Here is a 17,207-nt window from a genome sequence, read left to right as displayed (position 1 = left end):
CTGTGAGTTTTTCATGTCATATGATATCTGCATGTGTATTTTGTCTCGGGCAGAATTGAAGCAATTTATCACATAGAAGTAAAACAGAAGAAGAAGAGCCATGGCCTACTGACCCCATTTTTGCTAACTGAGTTGGAGACTGTGGGGAATGTCCACTTTGAAGAAGGCACTCGAGCTGACGACTGGTAAATCTGGGCGTTAAGTACAGCTTTCAAAATAAACGTGCTTTGGGCCAGATGATCAACTCAAAGTGTCCCAGTTCAAACTAGTTTTTATCGAAATATTCATCTGTTGGAAATTTGCTATTACATCTTTCCAATCAATCGTTTTATTGTCATGAGCCAAACTCCAGACACTTCAACAGTGCTACTCTTTGTGCATTTTTTTTCTTGGCCAGACAGCAAAAAAAAAGTTTATGGGAAGTTTACAGAAATTTTAAGAAAAATGTTACATTCCACTATTGTCCTCATGCATGTGTACAGCATTGCTGGGTGGATACAGCCCTGCATTCTGGATACTGGTTGAAAATCAGAGCAGAGTAGAAAGCCACCACAGAACTGGCAGCAGCAGATTGCCACCGTGGAAGGTTATCTCATGGGTGTCCCGCAGGCCTGCAGTCAAAGCGGGAGCCACTGTTAGGAGCTAAGCTAAGCACTTAGCTATGGTCACTGTGTGTCGGGATCAAGCAGACTTCAGGCTGGGTTCCCAGTGTCACAGTCAGCAGGGAAGGTAAGAATGACACATAGTTCAGTCTGACTTAGTCAACCAGGCTGGATCAAATTTCTGGAGCCTGAGACCAGGCAGTTTATTGTAACATGTTTAAACACAGTACAATTTGGGGGGAAAGCTTCCTGATGTAATACAGTCCACAATTCACAGGGAGGCATAACTACACGAAAACTTAATTCAAAGCACGTGTCGTTTCTTCCAAGAAGATGGATTGCAGAGATAGGCTGCAGGTATTATCTTAAGGGCCCAGGGGAGGATCTGCCATGATCTTGGTCATATGAATAGCACAGAGATCATTTGGGCTATTAGCCACCTCTGATCTTGGTTGGGGGAGCCCCTGGCTATAGATAGTGTAAGGATCATCTAGACTACTAAATACCCCTGATTCTGGTTGTGAGAGATTGATATGACTTGACCCTTCAGATAACACAGATAATAGACTAGATCATCTCCAATTCCCAGGCTTCTGGGTGGGAGAACAGGTTATACATCTTTTCTTTGAAAAGACAATCCTGTATTCTTAATACTCCTGCTTTCCCCAATGATTTGTGGGTGCAAGGACCTTTGTGCTGCCAACACCAAGTGAAAATCCCACACAAAGTAGGAGAGGGACCCCCCAGAGGCAGAAGTAGAGCCTGGTCATCCATACCTCAGAACCACGGCCCTCCTGCCAGTGAGATAAGCAAGTGGGTGTGTTGTCTCAACCAGAGGATATGATTGCTTAAAGAAGAAAGCCTTGAAGAGGAATATTAGCAATTATGAGTTTTATATCTCTGAAGGCCTTTAACACAAGCAAAGCTTTCCCTAGAACCATATTGGTGACCTGAGTATGCAGAGAGTCAGATGTTGTGCGTAATCACAAGATGGGCTCACACATGGCCCCAGAGTGTGGTGTTACTTGACATTGGCAGCAAGGCAGATTCTTATTGTTACAGACCAGGGTGCCAAGTTCTCATTAACTTTTAGAAAACAACTTTTAGAAAAAAACATTGCCAGGTATCATTTAGATCAGCAGCTGCTTTGGTAGAGGTCTTTACCCTTGTGAGTAAAAGTTTTGATAGTTCGGTGGAGATGTGTGGAATGGAGCCTTCTAAACTATGTTCTTTTGTATCAGTAAATTGTCCCGCAATTATGTTTATTTAACCACAATACTTGGTTTTTATGTACAACGTCATGAAGGATACTCATGCCACTTCCCACATAGACAAGGCCTTTCCAAATGCACATACCCAGGGGTTCTGTAGTTTTTAAGACGTGGTCTTTCATTTATATTCATTCAGCCTACTTACGAATAATAAGCAATAGAATTTTAAGTAGAGACAATACTGTATTTCTGCTTCTGTTTAACCTCTTAACAAAATAGGGCTGTTAGTTTAAAAAATACTTAAAAATAAAATCACTAAAGTGCCATTTCTGTTACTACATCAGCCTGGTAGTAAGTTGGCTGGTTTTGATGGCTTTTAATGGGTGTCTACAAAGCATTAATTTGGATTTAATAAGAATAAGCTTGATTCATCTTAAGGAGTAATCAGATGCATATTGGCAGAATTTCAAGGCCAGTCACTTGCTTTAAGCATTCCATGTGCTTGGCCACTCAAGGTCTGCTCTCTTATGTCTGATTTAAAAAAAAAAGTCACAACTAAAGTGCTTTAAATAGCCCGGTACCTCATTTCTAGTTGTTTTATTTAAACATTGACTTCTCTTTCATCAATATTTTTAAGGCCAAGGATCTCTCCTTAACTAGGAAGTGCTTGAGTAGAGATACATTTTTCTATTAGACTAATTTTTATTTCTTCAGCAAAAAGGAAAAAAAATCCATGCAGATTTCTAATTGTATATCATTAACTGCTTCTCGGCATCGTTTCTTTCCTGAAATACATTTACCATGTTGTTCAGTTCTCAAAAGCTTCTTATTTTACACACACATGCTAGTCAGATGACTGGTTGCTGCTGTCAGCTCTGTCATTTTAGGAGCAAATTATTCCTTTCTGTACCATCCCTTGAGTAACTCACTGGTTTCATATGACATTCAGCAAGTGGGAACTCGAAAGCATGAAGGATGTGGTCCTTGCCCTTGAAACGCTGTCAACCTCACCGCAGGTGTAGTCAATTTATAATAAAAATAACCTGAAAGCACCATGAAACAATGGATGCTTGGCTCTGGAGCTCTGGAGGAAGACAGGTGCTTCTCATGCCTTTAAGTCCAAGCCTCTACCACAGGGCTGGATTCATAGCCCAGTGCATAAGTACTAATTGAAGTTTCTCTGTCACTTTATAGGTGCTCACTTAACAATTTAACTTTTTAACATATAAAGATTTTCAGTAACGGATCCCTTTATATTCATTTATGTTAATGTATACTGTTAATGCAAAATGATGGGTTTTGAGCTACTTTTCCATACATGTATGTAGTGTGCTTAGATCATACCTGCATCTCACATTACCCTCCAGCTCATCTCTCCCACACCCCAAGCCTACATTAAGATTTTTTACTATAATACTTTATACTATGGCAGTGAAATGTTATGCTTTACACTCATAAGACAGCACTTTTTGTCTGCCATCCACCAAAGATTTGTCCAGAAATATGAAGTGGATTTTCATAGATGAGATAGAGTTTCTTTTGACCATTTAAAGGAGTATGTATTTAACATTCATTTTTTAAATGGTCACGTGTGTCTTAATGGAATATCTTAATCCATGGTGTGTATTAGCGTGAAGTCTCACACATTCAGGCCACACTGAATGGGTGAGGGTTGTGGAGTACTGGGGAGCCCTCCGTTTCCTCAGTATTGAAATACTTGGTACTGTTCTCTGTTCCTTCATGAGCTTGATACTTAAACATTTTTCATTTTTTCCTGCTTTTCCTTGATGGTCTCTTCCTGAACTTTCACAAATTATTCCTAGCTGTAATCTCTCTCTCTCTCTCTCTCTCTCTCTCTCTCTCTCTCTCTCTCTCTCTCTGTCTCTGTCTCTGTCTCTGTCTCTGCTCTCTCTCTCTCTCTCTCTCTCTCTCTCTCTCTCTCTCTCTCTCTCTATCTCTCTCTGATTCCTGCCCTGCATTCCTGTCTATTGAACATTTCTATCTGGATGTTCAATTGGTGAGGCAAACTCAACAAATACAAAAGGGAATCTACCCTGAGATAATAGACTAGAAAGAACTTTCATCCAAACTCCTTGTGTGATCTTGAAATAACATTAGTCCCTTGAGCCTCAGGTGGGAAATGAGAAAATAATCAGATAGAATTAGACAAAATAATATGAAAATACTGAGCTTTCGATCGATGTTATGGTTTTGGTTTCAGCATTTTCCTGTTAATCCAGGCTTCAGAGACATTGAAGCCATTTTTTACTTCATTCTTTCCCTCAGTTTCCATGTCCAACCAGGTACACATGCTGTCATCCATGCTTTTTAATCCAAAGCACCTGTACATGGGTTTTCATAGTATTCTGCCTGGAACACAAAGTCCAGCATGGTGCCAGCCCAATGATGCCAATGTTGACCAACCAGGAAAGCCCCTGAAGACCCTTGCTAGCTGACTTTTACTCAGAAAGCACCTTGTTAAAGATGAAACCAAATGAAAGCCCTTGGCTGTGCATTTCCATATTCCCTTTAGACCTTTCTTCTGCAGGGGAGCATTAATTACCTCTCAACCATCATCACTCCCCATGGCTGCTCTCTGTGCTTCTCTGGTCTGGTAGCATGCCCACAGACCGTGAATTTGTTCATTTTGCTTCCTTCACCCAAATTGAATGCCTTTGGATCCCGCAGCCTTGCTTTATCTTTCACACACACACACACACACACACACACACACACACACACGCCATTGAAAGGGTTCTGTGTCATGAGGCTTTCTGTATGTTTCAGTTTCATACATTTCCGAGGGTCCAATCTACCAGTTTGATGGTCTGTCCATCACTGCTATGACTCTTGAGAACCCTGGCTCTCTGCTGGGATGCCCACTGAATAACAGGAGCAGTCTCTACAATGATGGAGCACTAGCTCCTTTTGGGGTACAGGAAATGAACTACTGAGTCTGGGCAATTTCTGACATATTATTTGGAGGAGACTCGAATAACATAGACTCAGACAATGGTCTCTCTATAGGAAAGGTCAGTGGATTTCTCACCCAGATGTTAATGTGGGTATTTACTAGGACCTTTGAACTCTAAGCAGACACTGTGCTGGACTGTGACACTATTCATATCTGTCTGCCCTACCAGATTTGGACTCTTCTGGATTTCCTAGACTTAGGAGGCAAGAACGCTACCACTGAACCACCAATGCTCCCACAGGGTTAGCTAGACTTGGAAAATTCAGTTTGTTACTTTAGGAAGAGAGTGGCCGGCGGCCCCTGCCTGCATTGATTAAGCCTCTAGTGGTGAGAGAGTCAGATTCTCTAAGCTAGGAGTTCACATATTGGGCTCACAAACCACCCAAGAGGAAGCCTGCCCCTGTGGCTTTAGCTCTCAGACACATTCAAATGATTATGAGGTAAATGTTGCTTTTAGCCCCCAAATAACACACAAGACACTATATTAATTATGAAGCTGTTGACTGTTTGCTATGGTCTCAAATCAGCTAGCTCTGACTTAATCATTGACCCATAATCACAATATATATATTTATAAGGACTTATCTTTCCGAGAACACAAGACTTGTGTTCTCTCCTCCAGGGATCATGTTGCGATTAATCTATGAGGTAAATGTATCCCATTAGGATCACTTGCTTCCTGTTCTTCAATGTCATCTTAATCTCCATTCTGTACAATGTTAAAGAAAAAATTGTAGTTTTATGAGGATGGCCAGATGAGGGCAGCAGAGAGCGGCCAGTAGTTGAGCGGATCCTTTCTGTTCTTGAAGTTCCCAAAGCTGACAATCTTCCTCCTCTGGTTCTCAGATTGCATTTCTCCCTGGAAGATCTTCCCTAAAACTCCAAGAAGGCACCCTCTGCACTCTCACCCAAGGCTTCTCTTCCAAGTCTTCATCAGTTTAGAATTTGCTGTTATTTGTGGCTTTACGTATTTATTGTATATCTCCTCCCTTTGGAATGTTGGCCGCCCTTTCACACATGTGTCCTAACTTAATCAGAAGTTCTGTGGTAGACAGAGATAATGATGATTCCAACGAGGACAGCATCAGTGGTGATGATGACCCAGGATCTGCCTCAGCGCTCATTTTAGATGTGGGAGTGAGGACGAGCAGAGATAGGTCACTCTTGCAGTTTTAACTGCAGGTTGGGGCCAGATGTCGAGTAAGTTAGCTTTGACAGGCTCTTCGCATACTCAAGTGGGTATTTTAGAAAACAGTTGGATATTCAAATCTGGGTATTACAGCTAACTTTGAAGAGGCATGAGTATTTGCATATGGCTACATATGTACATACATACATACATACATACGAATATGCATGCCAGATGAAATCACCTAAGGAGAGTGGAAACAAGAGGTTGTATTCTGATTCCTGGGGAAATGCAGCCTTTCCAAGTCTGTTGGAGGCATGTAGCTCAGTGACAAAGGGCTTCTCTGCATGCTTCAGGTCTCGTTTAATCTTTGGCATCATTAAAAATGTAAAATAAATGAAAATTTTAAAAAAGAATCATTTCAGGGGACCAAGAAAAAATGCTGATGGCATAGCCAGTAGGAAGGTAGCCAGGAACATAAGATCACGCTGTAGCCAACCAAACAGGCTTAGGAAGGAAGAGTATTCGGTCACCATAGCCTTTAAGTGGGAGAACTAGATAACAGATAATAAAAGAAACACTTTGCTGTGTTTCAAGTTCTAGCATATTTTACTGGTCAAATGTCCCAGTTGGAGCAAAAACACAGTTACTGTGATCCGATGACGTATGTTTAGCAAAACAATCACAAAATGGCAGCTGTGGCTCTATTACACGTGCTTTGTGTCCTTCAGCTCTTCTGTTGTGTGTGTGTGTTTTGTATCCCCTCATAGGTTTAATTCCTGCTATGAACTAATTCTCTCACGTTTCTGTACCTGGGACTTCAGAGCATACGGCATCACAGGCGTGAAGGTCAAACGTGTCATTAAAGTTAACAACCGTATTCTGAGGCTGAAGTTTGAAGAGAAATTCCAAAAGTGTTTGGATCATGAAGACATACATGATCCAGAGTAAGAATCGATTCTGTAATGAGTGGCTGTAAAAACTTGCCTTTGTTTTTTTTTTTTTTTTGGAGGGGGGCTGGAATATGAATATCCTGTTTTATAAGTTAACCATATGACTAAATACACCCTGCTAGTAAATTTATCCTGGTCCTGTATCTCCCATGGATGAGACGACTTCATGATTTGTCTGCAAGGGACCATTTTTGTTTGTTTTTATTTTTTAGATTTATTTATTATGTATGCCTACAGGCCAGAAGAGGGCACCAGATCTCATTACAGATGTTTGTGAGCCACCATATGGTGGCTGGGAATTGAACTCAGAACTTCTGGAAGAGCAACCAATGCTCTTAACCTTTGAGCCATCTCTCCAGTCCCTGGACCTGTTTTTTGAGAGTGGGGTAGGCACGCTGGAGGTTTTAATGACACTGGACTATTCATTGCAAACAGGAAACTCTCCCCATGGGTGTACGGTTAACTTACTAATGGCTAAGCTTTTTTGAAATCAACTCTCAACCTTTTTTTGTCTCCATTGCTCCTGAGGAACTATCGAAAGATGCTGGAGTGTCTTTTTTATGTTTTCGATCCTGAAATGACGGTGAAGAAAAAGCACCTGCTACAAATACTTGAAAGAGGATTCGAAGAGAGTGATACAAGCAAGGTAGTGCCTGGTCTCTTTGAATAATCTTACTGGAGAGCGTGGTCTGCCACTGGTCCAGCATGTCTCCCCATCCCTGCATCCGTCTTGATAGTAAGCTTCTGTGCCTGCTTTGTTGGAAGCTTGGTGACATGAAAGACAGAGTCTTAAGCACAAAAAGGGCAGCTTCGTCTGACTTAACTTCATTCTTCTTGGCTCTTACTCTTAGGTGACTTTGAAATCTCCTTATTTAATTGGCTCCAAAGTTATTAGGAACCTCCAACACTACTGCAAACTCTACACGTTGGAAACATCCCATTAGCTGGATTTGGCTGTGCCTTCTAACTGCCATCAGGTTTCATTTTTCCCTTTTCTGCCACTGTTTCTTTCTACCTTTCTGTCCTTGCCTTATTGCTAATACTGCTTCATCACTGGGCCCTGAGCTCCGACACACCCAACCCACTTCCCTGCACTATCCCGCTGAGGCAGCTGTAGCCTCCAGCTACAGAGCGCTGCTTCCCAATGCACTTCACGCCCACCTAAGTGAGAACAGGCTGTGTCTGAACCCTGATATCCCCCTCTCTGGATGCACCACTTCTCCTGCCTCTGCCTGCTCTTTGCTCACTAAGTTGCCTCGGGTGACTTTGAACTCCTCATCCTTCCACCCCCACTCCCCAAGTGCTGGTGTGAAAGGCATGCACCACCACACCTAGTCTATGCAATGCTGGGACCAAGCCTGGGGCTTTGTGTGCCGGGCACATCCTCTACCAACTGAGCTGCAACCCTCCCCCCGCCCCCGTGCCTGTTTCTCTCTATCCTGCAAATGAAAGTGGTAGTGGTATATGTTTTGCAAAGTTGTTAATAGTACTTAGTTAAATAGTGTGTTGAGATGCATCACTATTACACATCCAAGAAGTAGAAACAACCCAAATGCACATCAACCAATAGATGAAAGGTTAGATAAAAACTGCCATTAATTTACAGTAGACTGTAGAGAGATGAAATTCTGCCCTATGAGCCCATACAACACAAAAGAACATTGAAATCACCATGTTAAGAGAAATAAGCCAAGAGAAAACATTGTGCATGTACTAGAATATGCAAAGCCAGAGATAAAGCAAAAAATGGACATCACCAGGCCCTGGGGAAGGTGAAGCACAGACTGTTTACTATGTACAGAGTTTCCGGTCAAGCTAATGAAAAAGCTTTGGTCATAGATGGGGATGATGGCATCACAGTAATGTAAATGCCCAATGCCACTGCATTCTGTGTTTAAGAAACAGTTAAAATGGTCAGTTTTATCTTGTGTGTGTTTTACCATAATAAAAACAAATGACCAAAACCATATCTTGGAATTGGGAAGACAGTTGAATTGCTAAAGTCTTTGCTGTGCAAAGTTCTGAATTCCATCTTCTGCACCCTCCACATGCTCACTGCCCTGCACATGCTCACACCCTGCACGTGCTCACACCCTCCACGTGCTCACACCCTCCGTGTGCTCACACCCTCTGTGTGCTCACACCCTCTGTGTGCTCACACCCTCCACGTGCTCACACCCTCCACGTGCTCACACCCTCCACGTGCTCACACCCTCCACATGCTCACACCCTCTGTGTGCTCACACCCTCCACGTGCTCACACCCTCCACGTGCTCACACCCTCCACGTGCTCACACCCTCCACATGCTCACACCCTCTGTGTGCTCACAGCCTCAAGACACTGTGTTGAGTAGTTTATCCCCTGTCTCACCTAAAAGGCAAACTGTCTCCGTTAGTTCCCCCAATTGCTGCGGTCCTGCTCTGCTAACTGGGGCAACCCCTGGCCTCCTGTGAATACTGAGCAATGGAAGTGAGGCTAGTCTAAACCCAAGTGCTTAAAGCGTAAACACCAGCTTCCCTAATGGCTATCATTTCTTAGGTTGACTAGATGTTGAAATGACAGTATTCTAGATATACTCACTCACACAAACTGTGCTATTAAAGTTTACATGAAAAGTCCTTGGCTTACTCCCTAGTACATAGAAAGTTTCTGATATTTTACCATTATTATCTGGACCGTAAGACTCATCAGCTCGTCTTCCTGGCTCCTTTTTCATGCTTTCCTTAGGCATCCATGACTGTGCTGCCTAGTTTTATGTCAGCCTGACACAAGCTGAGTAAAGGGAACATCAATTGAGAAAATACTGCCATAAGATGGGGCTGTAGGCAAGCCTGTATCTTAACTAGTGATTGATGGAAGAGCCCAGCCCATTGTGGGTGGAGCCATCCCTGGGCAGGTGGTTCTGGGTTCTAATAGAAAGCAGGCTGAGCAAGCCATGGGGAGGAAAGCAATAAGCAGCTCCCTCCATGGCTTCGGCATCAGCTCCTGCCTCTAGGTTTCCGTCCCCACTTGAGTTCCTATCCAGCCTTCCTTCAGTGATGAGCAGGGGTGTGGAAGTTAAAGTAGAAAAACCCTTTCCTCTCCAACCTGCTTTTGGTCATGGTGTTTCATAACAGCAACAGTTACCTTAAGACAATCATGGCTGCACTATTTCTGTCCTTCTAACTTAAGTGGTTATATGTGAACCATGTGCATCCAGATGCCCTAGGACACTGAAACAGGCAGTTTTGAGCTGCCATGTGGGTGCTAGGACTTGAACCCAGGTTCTCTGGAAGAGTGGCACTTAACCATTGAGCCATCTCTCCAGACTGGGGAACTGGAGGGCTGTCATTATGCCGCACCCAGAAGGCCAGATGTGCTAAGTGTCTAGGCCAAGATGGCACTAGTGAACAAAGATAAACACTTAGGTTCTGCATCAGCAAACAGGCTCTGATAAGTAATTCTTTTCCAACTTAACAGGAGTTTCCCACAAGTCCTTGTTGAAAGCTGTTGAACCCTGCACCACACCGGGTTGTGGTTGCTGGTTTTTCCAAGAACAAATTTTGTTCCTTGTCACTTCTTTATTGACCCATCTGCATGTGAATGAAGCTGCACCTGGAACTACCTATTTCTTTGCCGATTACTTTGGTAGACTCAGAAACATAAAATAAGACACCATTTACATTGAAGTAGGAATGTTGTCAACTGTGTTAAAAGAAATAAGTAGAAGATTTTTCCCCCCTTTACAGCTGCCTTCCAGGAAAGAAGCAGTTACCCTGGTGAACAGCCTCAGTATGTGTGAGTGCCCCCGAATTGAGTTCCTCCAGCAGAAGTATAAGGAGGAGATGAAAAGCCCGGCCGAGTGTGACCTCCTCAGACACGGTAACACACAGAGCTTCTGACGCGTGCCTCGCTTCCTCAGTTTCTTCCAGATCACCTTCATTCTTGGTTTTATCCAAGAGACTCTGTCCAAATTGTTTTACGTCATTCTCCCCAACATACTGTCGCATTTCTATCAGGTTACCTGTGCTGTCAGCTGACACTCCGTGTTCATTGAGTATCAGCCTTAGGAAGAAGAGAGTGATACTCAAATATTTCACACAACTTGCATATGCTGTTCAGAGTCTGTGTGTTGCATCATAAGTATGAACTCAAACGTATATATGTATATTTCTTTACACACGCTTACTTCACAAGAAAGAGAAACGAATTGGCTTGTATGTGACATGAACAGATAAAGTAGTCAGGAAGGTTGGACTTCATTGATCAGAGCCATCACCCTAAGGCGGAAAGGAAACCTGATTGATTTACTGTCAGCAGGAGACAAGTTGTGAGGCATGTGGATTAAACATTGTTCTATAGAAGGCAAGCTGCATGCTACTTTATTTAGTTACTAAATACCATCCTTGCAGCTTAAATAGGTGGCAGTGTTGTCAGAGTGTTCTGTGCTGCGTGGGTTGGCTGGAGAAAGAAGACACTCCAAGATGAAATATTTTTATATTTTCTTTTCTTAATATAATTTTTTTGGTTTTTCAAGACAGGGTTTCTCTGTATTGTTTTGGAGGCTGTCTTGGAACTCTCTCAGTAGACCAGGCTGGTCTCGAACTCACAGAGATCTGCCTGCCTCTGCCTCCCAAGTGCTGGGATTAAAGGCATGTGCCACCAACGCCTGGCTTTAATATACATTTTATTTAAATTAGAAACCATCTTATTTTACAGATCAATCCCAGTTCCCTCTCCCTCCCATACCCCCAACTACCCCCATCCCATCCCCCATCCACTCCCCAGGTAAGGCCTTCCATGAGGGATCATCAAAATCTGTCAAGTCATTTGGGGCAGGGCCTAGGCCCTCCCCCATATATCTAGGCTAAGAGTGTATCCCTCCATGGGAAATGGGTTCCTAAAGTCCCATTCGGTCACTAGGGAACATTTGTGTACTAGGGATACATTTTGGTTCCACTGCCAGAGGCCCCATAGACTGCCCAGTGCTCCTAACTGATGCCCACGTTCAGAGGGCCTGGTTTGGTCTTGTGTTGGTTTCCCAGCTGTCAGACTGTGGTCCATGAGCTCCCACTTGCTCAGATTAGGTGTTTCTGTGGGTCTTGACTACTTTGTTCTTCACTTCTCCTTCTCTGAAACTGGATTCCAGGAGTTCGGCTCAGTGCTTGGCTGTGAATCTCTGCTTCTGCTTCCATCAGCTACTGGATGAAGGCTCTAGGATGGCATTGAAGGTAGTCATCATCCTCATTATAGGGGATGGGTATTTAAGGTATCCTCTCCACTGTTGCTTAGATTCCTACTTGGGGTCATTCTTTTGGATCTCTGTACAATTCCCTAGTGCCAGATTTCTCTTTAAACCTATAGTGGCTCCCTCTATTGATGTTTCTCTTTTCTTGCTCTCCTCTATTCCTCTCCCCACTCAATCTTCCTGATCCCTCATGTTCTCTTCCTCCCTCCTCTTCTGCCCTCCTCTTTGCCCTACCTAGCTCCCACCTCCTCCCATACTCCCCCATTTGTTCAGGGGCTCTTGTCCCTTTCTGCTTCACTGGGGAGCCGTGTATGTCTCCCTTATGGTCCTCTTTGTTTCTTAGCTTCGCTGGAGGTGTGGATTGTAGGCTGGTAATCCTTTTCACTATGTGTAGAATCCATATATATGAGTGACTACATACCATGTTTGTCTTTCTGTGACTGAGTTACCAACCTCACTTAGGATGGTTTCTTTTAGTTTTATCCATTTGCCTGTGAATTTAAAAATTCCATTGTTTTTTTTCCCCTCTGAGTAGTACTCCATTGTGTAAATGTACCACATTTTCTCCATCCATTCTTCAGTTGAGGGGCATCTAGGTTGCTTTTAGGTTCTGGCTATTAAAAATAGTGCTGCTATGAACATAGTTGAACAGATGTCCTTGTTGTATGGATGTGCATCATTTGGGTATATGCCTAAGAGTGGAATTGCTGGATCTTGAGGTAGACTGGTTCCTATTTTCCTGAGAAACTGCCATATTGATTTCCAAAGTGGCCGTACAAGTTTGTACTCCCACCAGCAATAGAAAAGTGTTCCCCTTTCTCCACATCCTCTCCAGCATAAATTGTCATTGGTGATTTTGATTTTAGCCATTCTTAGAGGTGTAAGATGATATCTCAGAGTTGTTTTGATTTGCATTTCCTTGATGGCTAAGGAATTTGAGCACTTTCTTAAGTGTCTTTCAGTCATTTTAGATTTCTCTATTGAGAATTCTCTGTTTAGTCCTGTACCCCACTTTTTAGTTGAATTATTTGATATTTTGGTGACTAGCTTCTTGAGTTCTTTGTATATTTTGGAAATCAGCCCTCTGTCTGATGTGTGGTTGGTGAAGATCTCTTCCTATTCTGTGGGCTGCCATATAATTTTATTGACTGTGTCCTTTGCCTTACAGAAGCTTCCCAGTTTCAGGAGGTCCCATTTATTAATTGTACATCTCAGTGTCTGTGCTACTGGTATTATGTTCAGGAAGTGTTCTCCTGTGCCAATTCATTCAAGGGTCCCTCCCACTTTCTCTTCTCAGAGGTTCAGTGTGGCTGGTTTTATGTTGAGGTCTTTAATTAATTTGGACTTAAGTTTTATGCATGGTGATAGATATGATCTCTCTGCAATCTTCTACATGTCCGCATCCAGTTATGCCAGCACCATTTGTTGAAGATTCTTTCTTTTTTTGTTGAAGATGCTTTCTTTTTTTGTTGAAAATGCTTTCTTTTTTCCATTGTAGAGTTTTAGCTTCTTTGTCAAAGATCAGGTGTTCATAAGTGTGTGGGTTAATATCAGGGTTTTCAACCTTATTCCATTGACCTACCTGTCTGTTTTTGTGCCAATACCAAGCTGTTTTCAGGACTATAGCTCTATAGTAGAGCTTGAAGTCAAGGTTGGTGATGCCTCCTGAAGTTCCTTTATTGCACAGGGTTGTTTTGGCTACCCTGGGTCTTTTGTTTTTCCATATAAAGTTAAGAGTTGTCCTTTTAAGGTCTGTGAAGAATTGTGCTGGGATTTTGGTGGGGGTTGTGTTGAATCTGTAGATTGCTTTTGTTAAGATTGCCATTTTTACTATATTGATCCTACCTATCCAAGAGCATGGGAGATCTTTCCATCTTCTGGTATCTTCTTTAATTTCTTTCTTTAATGACTCAAAGTTCTTACTATACTGGTCTTTCACTTGTTTGGTTAGTGTTACCCCAAGATATTTTATGTTGTTTGTGGCTATTGTAAAGGGTGATGTTTCTCTGATTTCTTTCTCAGCCCATTTATCGTCTATACATAATAGGGCTACTGATTTTTTTTAGTTAATCTTGAATCCCACCACTTTACTGAAGGTGCTTATCAGCTGTAGAAGTTCCCTGGTAGAATTCTTACCAAAATTAAATCAAGAACAAATAAGCAATTTAAATAGACTTATAATCCCTCATGAAACAGAAGCAGTCATCAAAAGTCTTCCAACCAAAAAAGTCCAGGGCCAGATGGTTTCAGTGTAGAATTCTGCCAGAAGTTCAAAGAAGAGCTAATACCAGTACTCTTTGAATTGTTCCCCATGATAGAAGCAGAAGGATCACTGTCAAACTCTTTTTATGATGCAACAATTTCGTTGGTACCCAAACCACACAAAGACACAACTAAGAAAGAGAACTACAGACCAAACTCCCTCATGAATGTTGATGCAAAAGTACTCAATAAATAGAATCCAAGAACACATAAGAAAAATCACATGTCACAATCAAGTAGCTTTCATCCTAGGGATGCAGGGATGGCTCAACATATGAAAATCCATCAATGCAATCCACTATATAAACAATCTGAAAAAGAAAAACCACATGATCATCTCACTAGATGCTGAAAAAGCCTTTGACAAATTTCAACACCCCTTCATAATATAGGTCTTTGAGAGATCAGGGATAACAGGAACATACCTATAATAAGTATAAAAATGAAGTATTGATACATACAATAAAGAGAATAGATAATCAGGCCAGGGATTAAGGATGCCTATTCTTTTATCTCTCAATCACCAAACTAACTGACCATTGGGTAGGCAGAAAGTTGGTTTGTGCTCAGTCAGGAACACACGCTGAGTTAGGAGGTATAGCATTGTAGCAGAATGCCTGCCTGGCATGCCTGAAGCCTTGAGTTTAAGCCCTGGCCTAGCAGCGACTAAGCATTTACTGATTCTTTGAGAATAGCATTCCAGGATCCAGACCACAGTTCCACTAGGATGGTTCATGGCAAACAGTAAACTGTGCATGATTTACAGTCCTTCATGTGGTTGAATATCATCAGAAACTCCATCTGATTGCTAAATCAAGGACTTTTTGCTTGAAAAAACTGATAGTTTTTAAATCATTCTTTCTTTTCCTTTCCCATTATTAGAAAAACTTCATATTTACTGTTTACTTAACATTCCCCAAATGCATTTTCTAAAACAGGTTCTCCTGATTGACATTTTATATCTTGTGTAGAGTGAAAATAAAGAAACAGCAATGGCTTGGTGGGTAAGAACATCGTTTACCCTTCCAGAGGACCAGAGCTCAGTCCAGCATCCACATTGAGAGGTTCATAACCACCTTGAAACTCCAGTTACAGGGAATACAACACCCTCTTCTGAAACGGACACTGCACTCATGTGCACAAACCCACACTCAGACATATACACATAAATAAAAATAAAATATTGAAAAATAATCATTTATCTATATGTAATTTATATGTAGTGATTAGAAATTAATTTCTTAACTTTATTGACTCAGGAATCTTTAGTATTCAGAAAATTGCAAGAATCTATGAGACAAGAAATGTCCTTCCATTCAGCAGATATGTATTTAGCACCTGTTAGATCTAAGGAGAAGGAGAAAACAAAATGTCTCAGCAGGTACCTGAGTTCAATCCCTGGAATCTGCATGACAGAAGGAAAGAACACACATGCACACACACACACGCACACACACGCACGCACACACACACACATACACACACCAGAGTCATTGCTAAATTATTGTGTTCATTCCAATTCCCTTATACTTTTGTTTGTTTATTTGTTTTTATTTTTTCCAATCCATAGCCCAGTGTACATAACTACAATTCCATATGCAGCTAAGCTTGTCCGAAAAGTTATAAGGGTCTTGCTTCTGGGTCCCAAGTGCTGGGATTCTAAGTGTGAGCCACCATGCCCAGTACTTAAGGCTTTGTTCACTGCAATCACAATGTTCCTCTTCTGACCAATTCATTTATTTAACTGATAATTCTAGCTCCTATTTGAATCAAGTTGTATGCTGTGCACCATATAGTTGCAAGTAAGACAGTCATGGTCTCTGCCTTTATGCTTGGGGCTAATAAAAATTACATTGGAAATTTGTTGCGGTCATATTTATTAAATTATGTCTAACTTTTTTTCATATTTAGGCACCATCCTCATTGCGAAGGTTTTTCTTGGCCAGAGTGTTCAGGCTCGTGAACAGGAGCCCATCAGTAAAGCCAACTATCCCATGGTTAACTCGGTGTTCATGCCTCAGAGACATTTGCTAAGTATGTCTGCCAAAAAGAAAAATATGCAGTTCCAATCCTCTCAATACAAAACATCTCTGATTAATACAACAGTGTATAACATAGCTAATGGTCTAACCTCTACCTAAGAAGACCTATAAACTTTTCTATGAAAACCTGCTTCTGGAGACTAATGATTTTTCTGTTACTCATAGCAATGAAATGTGTGTATGCATGTATACCTACCTACACATTCAACTCTCAGTACCTGGGGAATTAGTTCTAGAGTGCACATATACACACATGCCACCTATAGATATCAAACCTCATGGATTCTCAAGCCCATATCAAATGGCATAGTGTGTTCATGACACCTACACAGTCTTCCTGAGTGCATTATACCATCTCAATATTGCTTTAACACCTAATACAATATAAATGAAATGCTGAAAATCATGGCTGTGATTATTGTTCCAGGAATAGTGAATAATGACAAGCAAAGTAAAAATCTGTACAGGTTCACCACAGATATTTTTCTAAAAAAAATCCCTGGTTGCAGCAGAAGCCATGGAGACAGAGGTTTTCATGTGTGAGTGTGTGCAAGTGTGGGCATACAAACATGTATGTATTCGTTTTCAAATGATTTTAAAAATGAACCTTTACTAAAGGTCTCAGGGTGCTACGTTTATCAAAACGTCATTTAGTCACTGGTAAGATGATAGTAAGAGCATCAACCCTTCTCTGTGGGGAAAGGACTGTAGTCTTTCTGACAGCCATGTTGGGACACTGGAGGATTTTTATAACAGTCTGAATTTTTTAACTGTGGGAAATTGTTAGTAAGACCTTGCTGTTATTT

General features: G+C 41.7%; 1 protein-coding gene across 2 annotated transcripts in view; it reads left to right on the top strand.

Moving 5' to 3' along the window:
• Positions 1-17,207, top strand: part of Lrrc9 (leucine rich repeat containing 9) — an 82,795-nt gene that overhangs the window by 27,094 nt on the left and 38,494 nt on the right. For both annotated transcript variants that reach the window (XM_040742952.1, XM_040742951.1), the window contains 5 exons: positions 54-185; positions 6,687-6,863; positions 7,398-7,515; positions 10,599-10,731; positions 16,271-16,393. In XM_040742952.1, coding sequence (XP_040598886.1) covers positions 54-185; positions 6,687-6,863; positions 7,398-7,515; positions 10,599-10,731; positions 16,271-16,393 — 683 coding nt within the window. The remainder of the gene's footprint in view (positions 1-53; positions 186-6,686; positions 6,864-7,397; positions 7,516-10,598; positions 10,732-16,270; positions 16,394-17,207) is intronic.

This window comes from Mesocricetus auratus, unplaced genomic scaffold (assembly GCF_017639785.1).
Source record: "Mesocricetus auratus isolate SY011 unplaced genomic scaffold, BCM_Maur_2.0 Super-Scaffold_15014, whole genome shotgun sequence".
NCBI classification, from domain to species: domain Eukaryota; kingdom Metazoa; phylum Chordata; class Mammalia; order Rodentia; family Cricetidae; genus Mesocricetus; species Mesocricetus auratus.
Note: the sequence above shows the minus strand (reverse complement) of the source record. Positions and strands in the feature narration are given on the sequence as shown.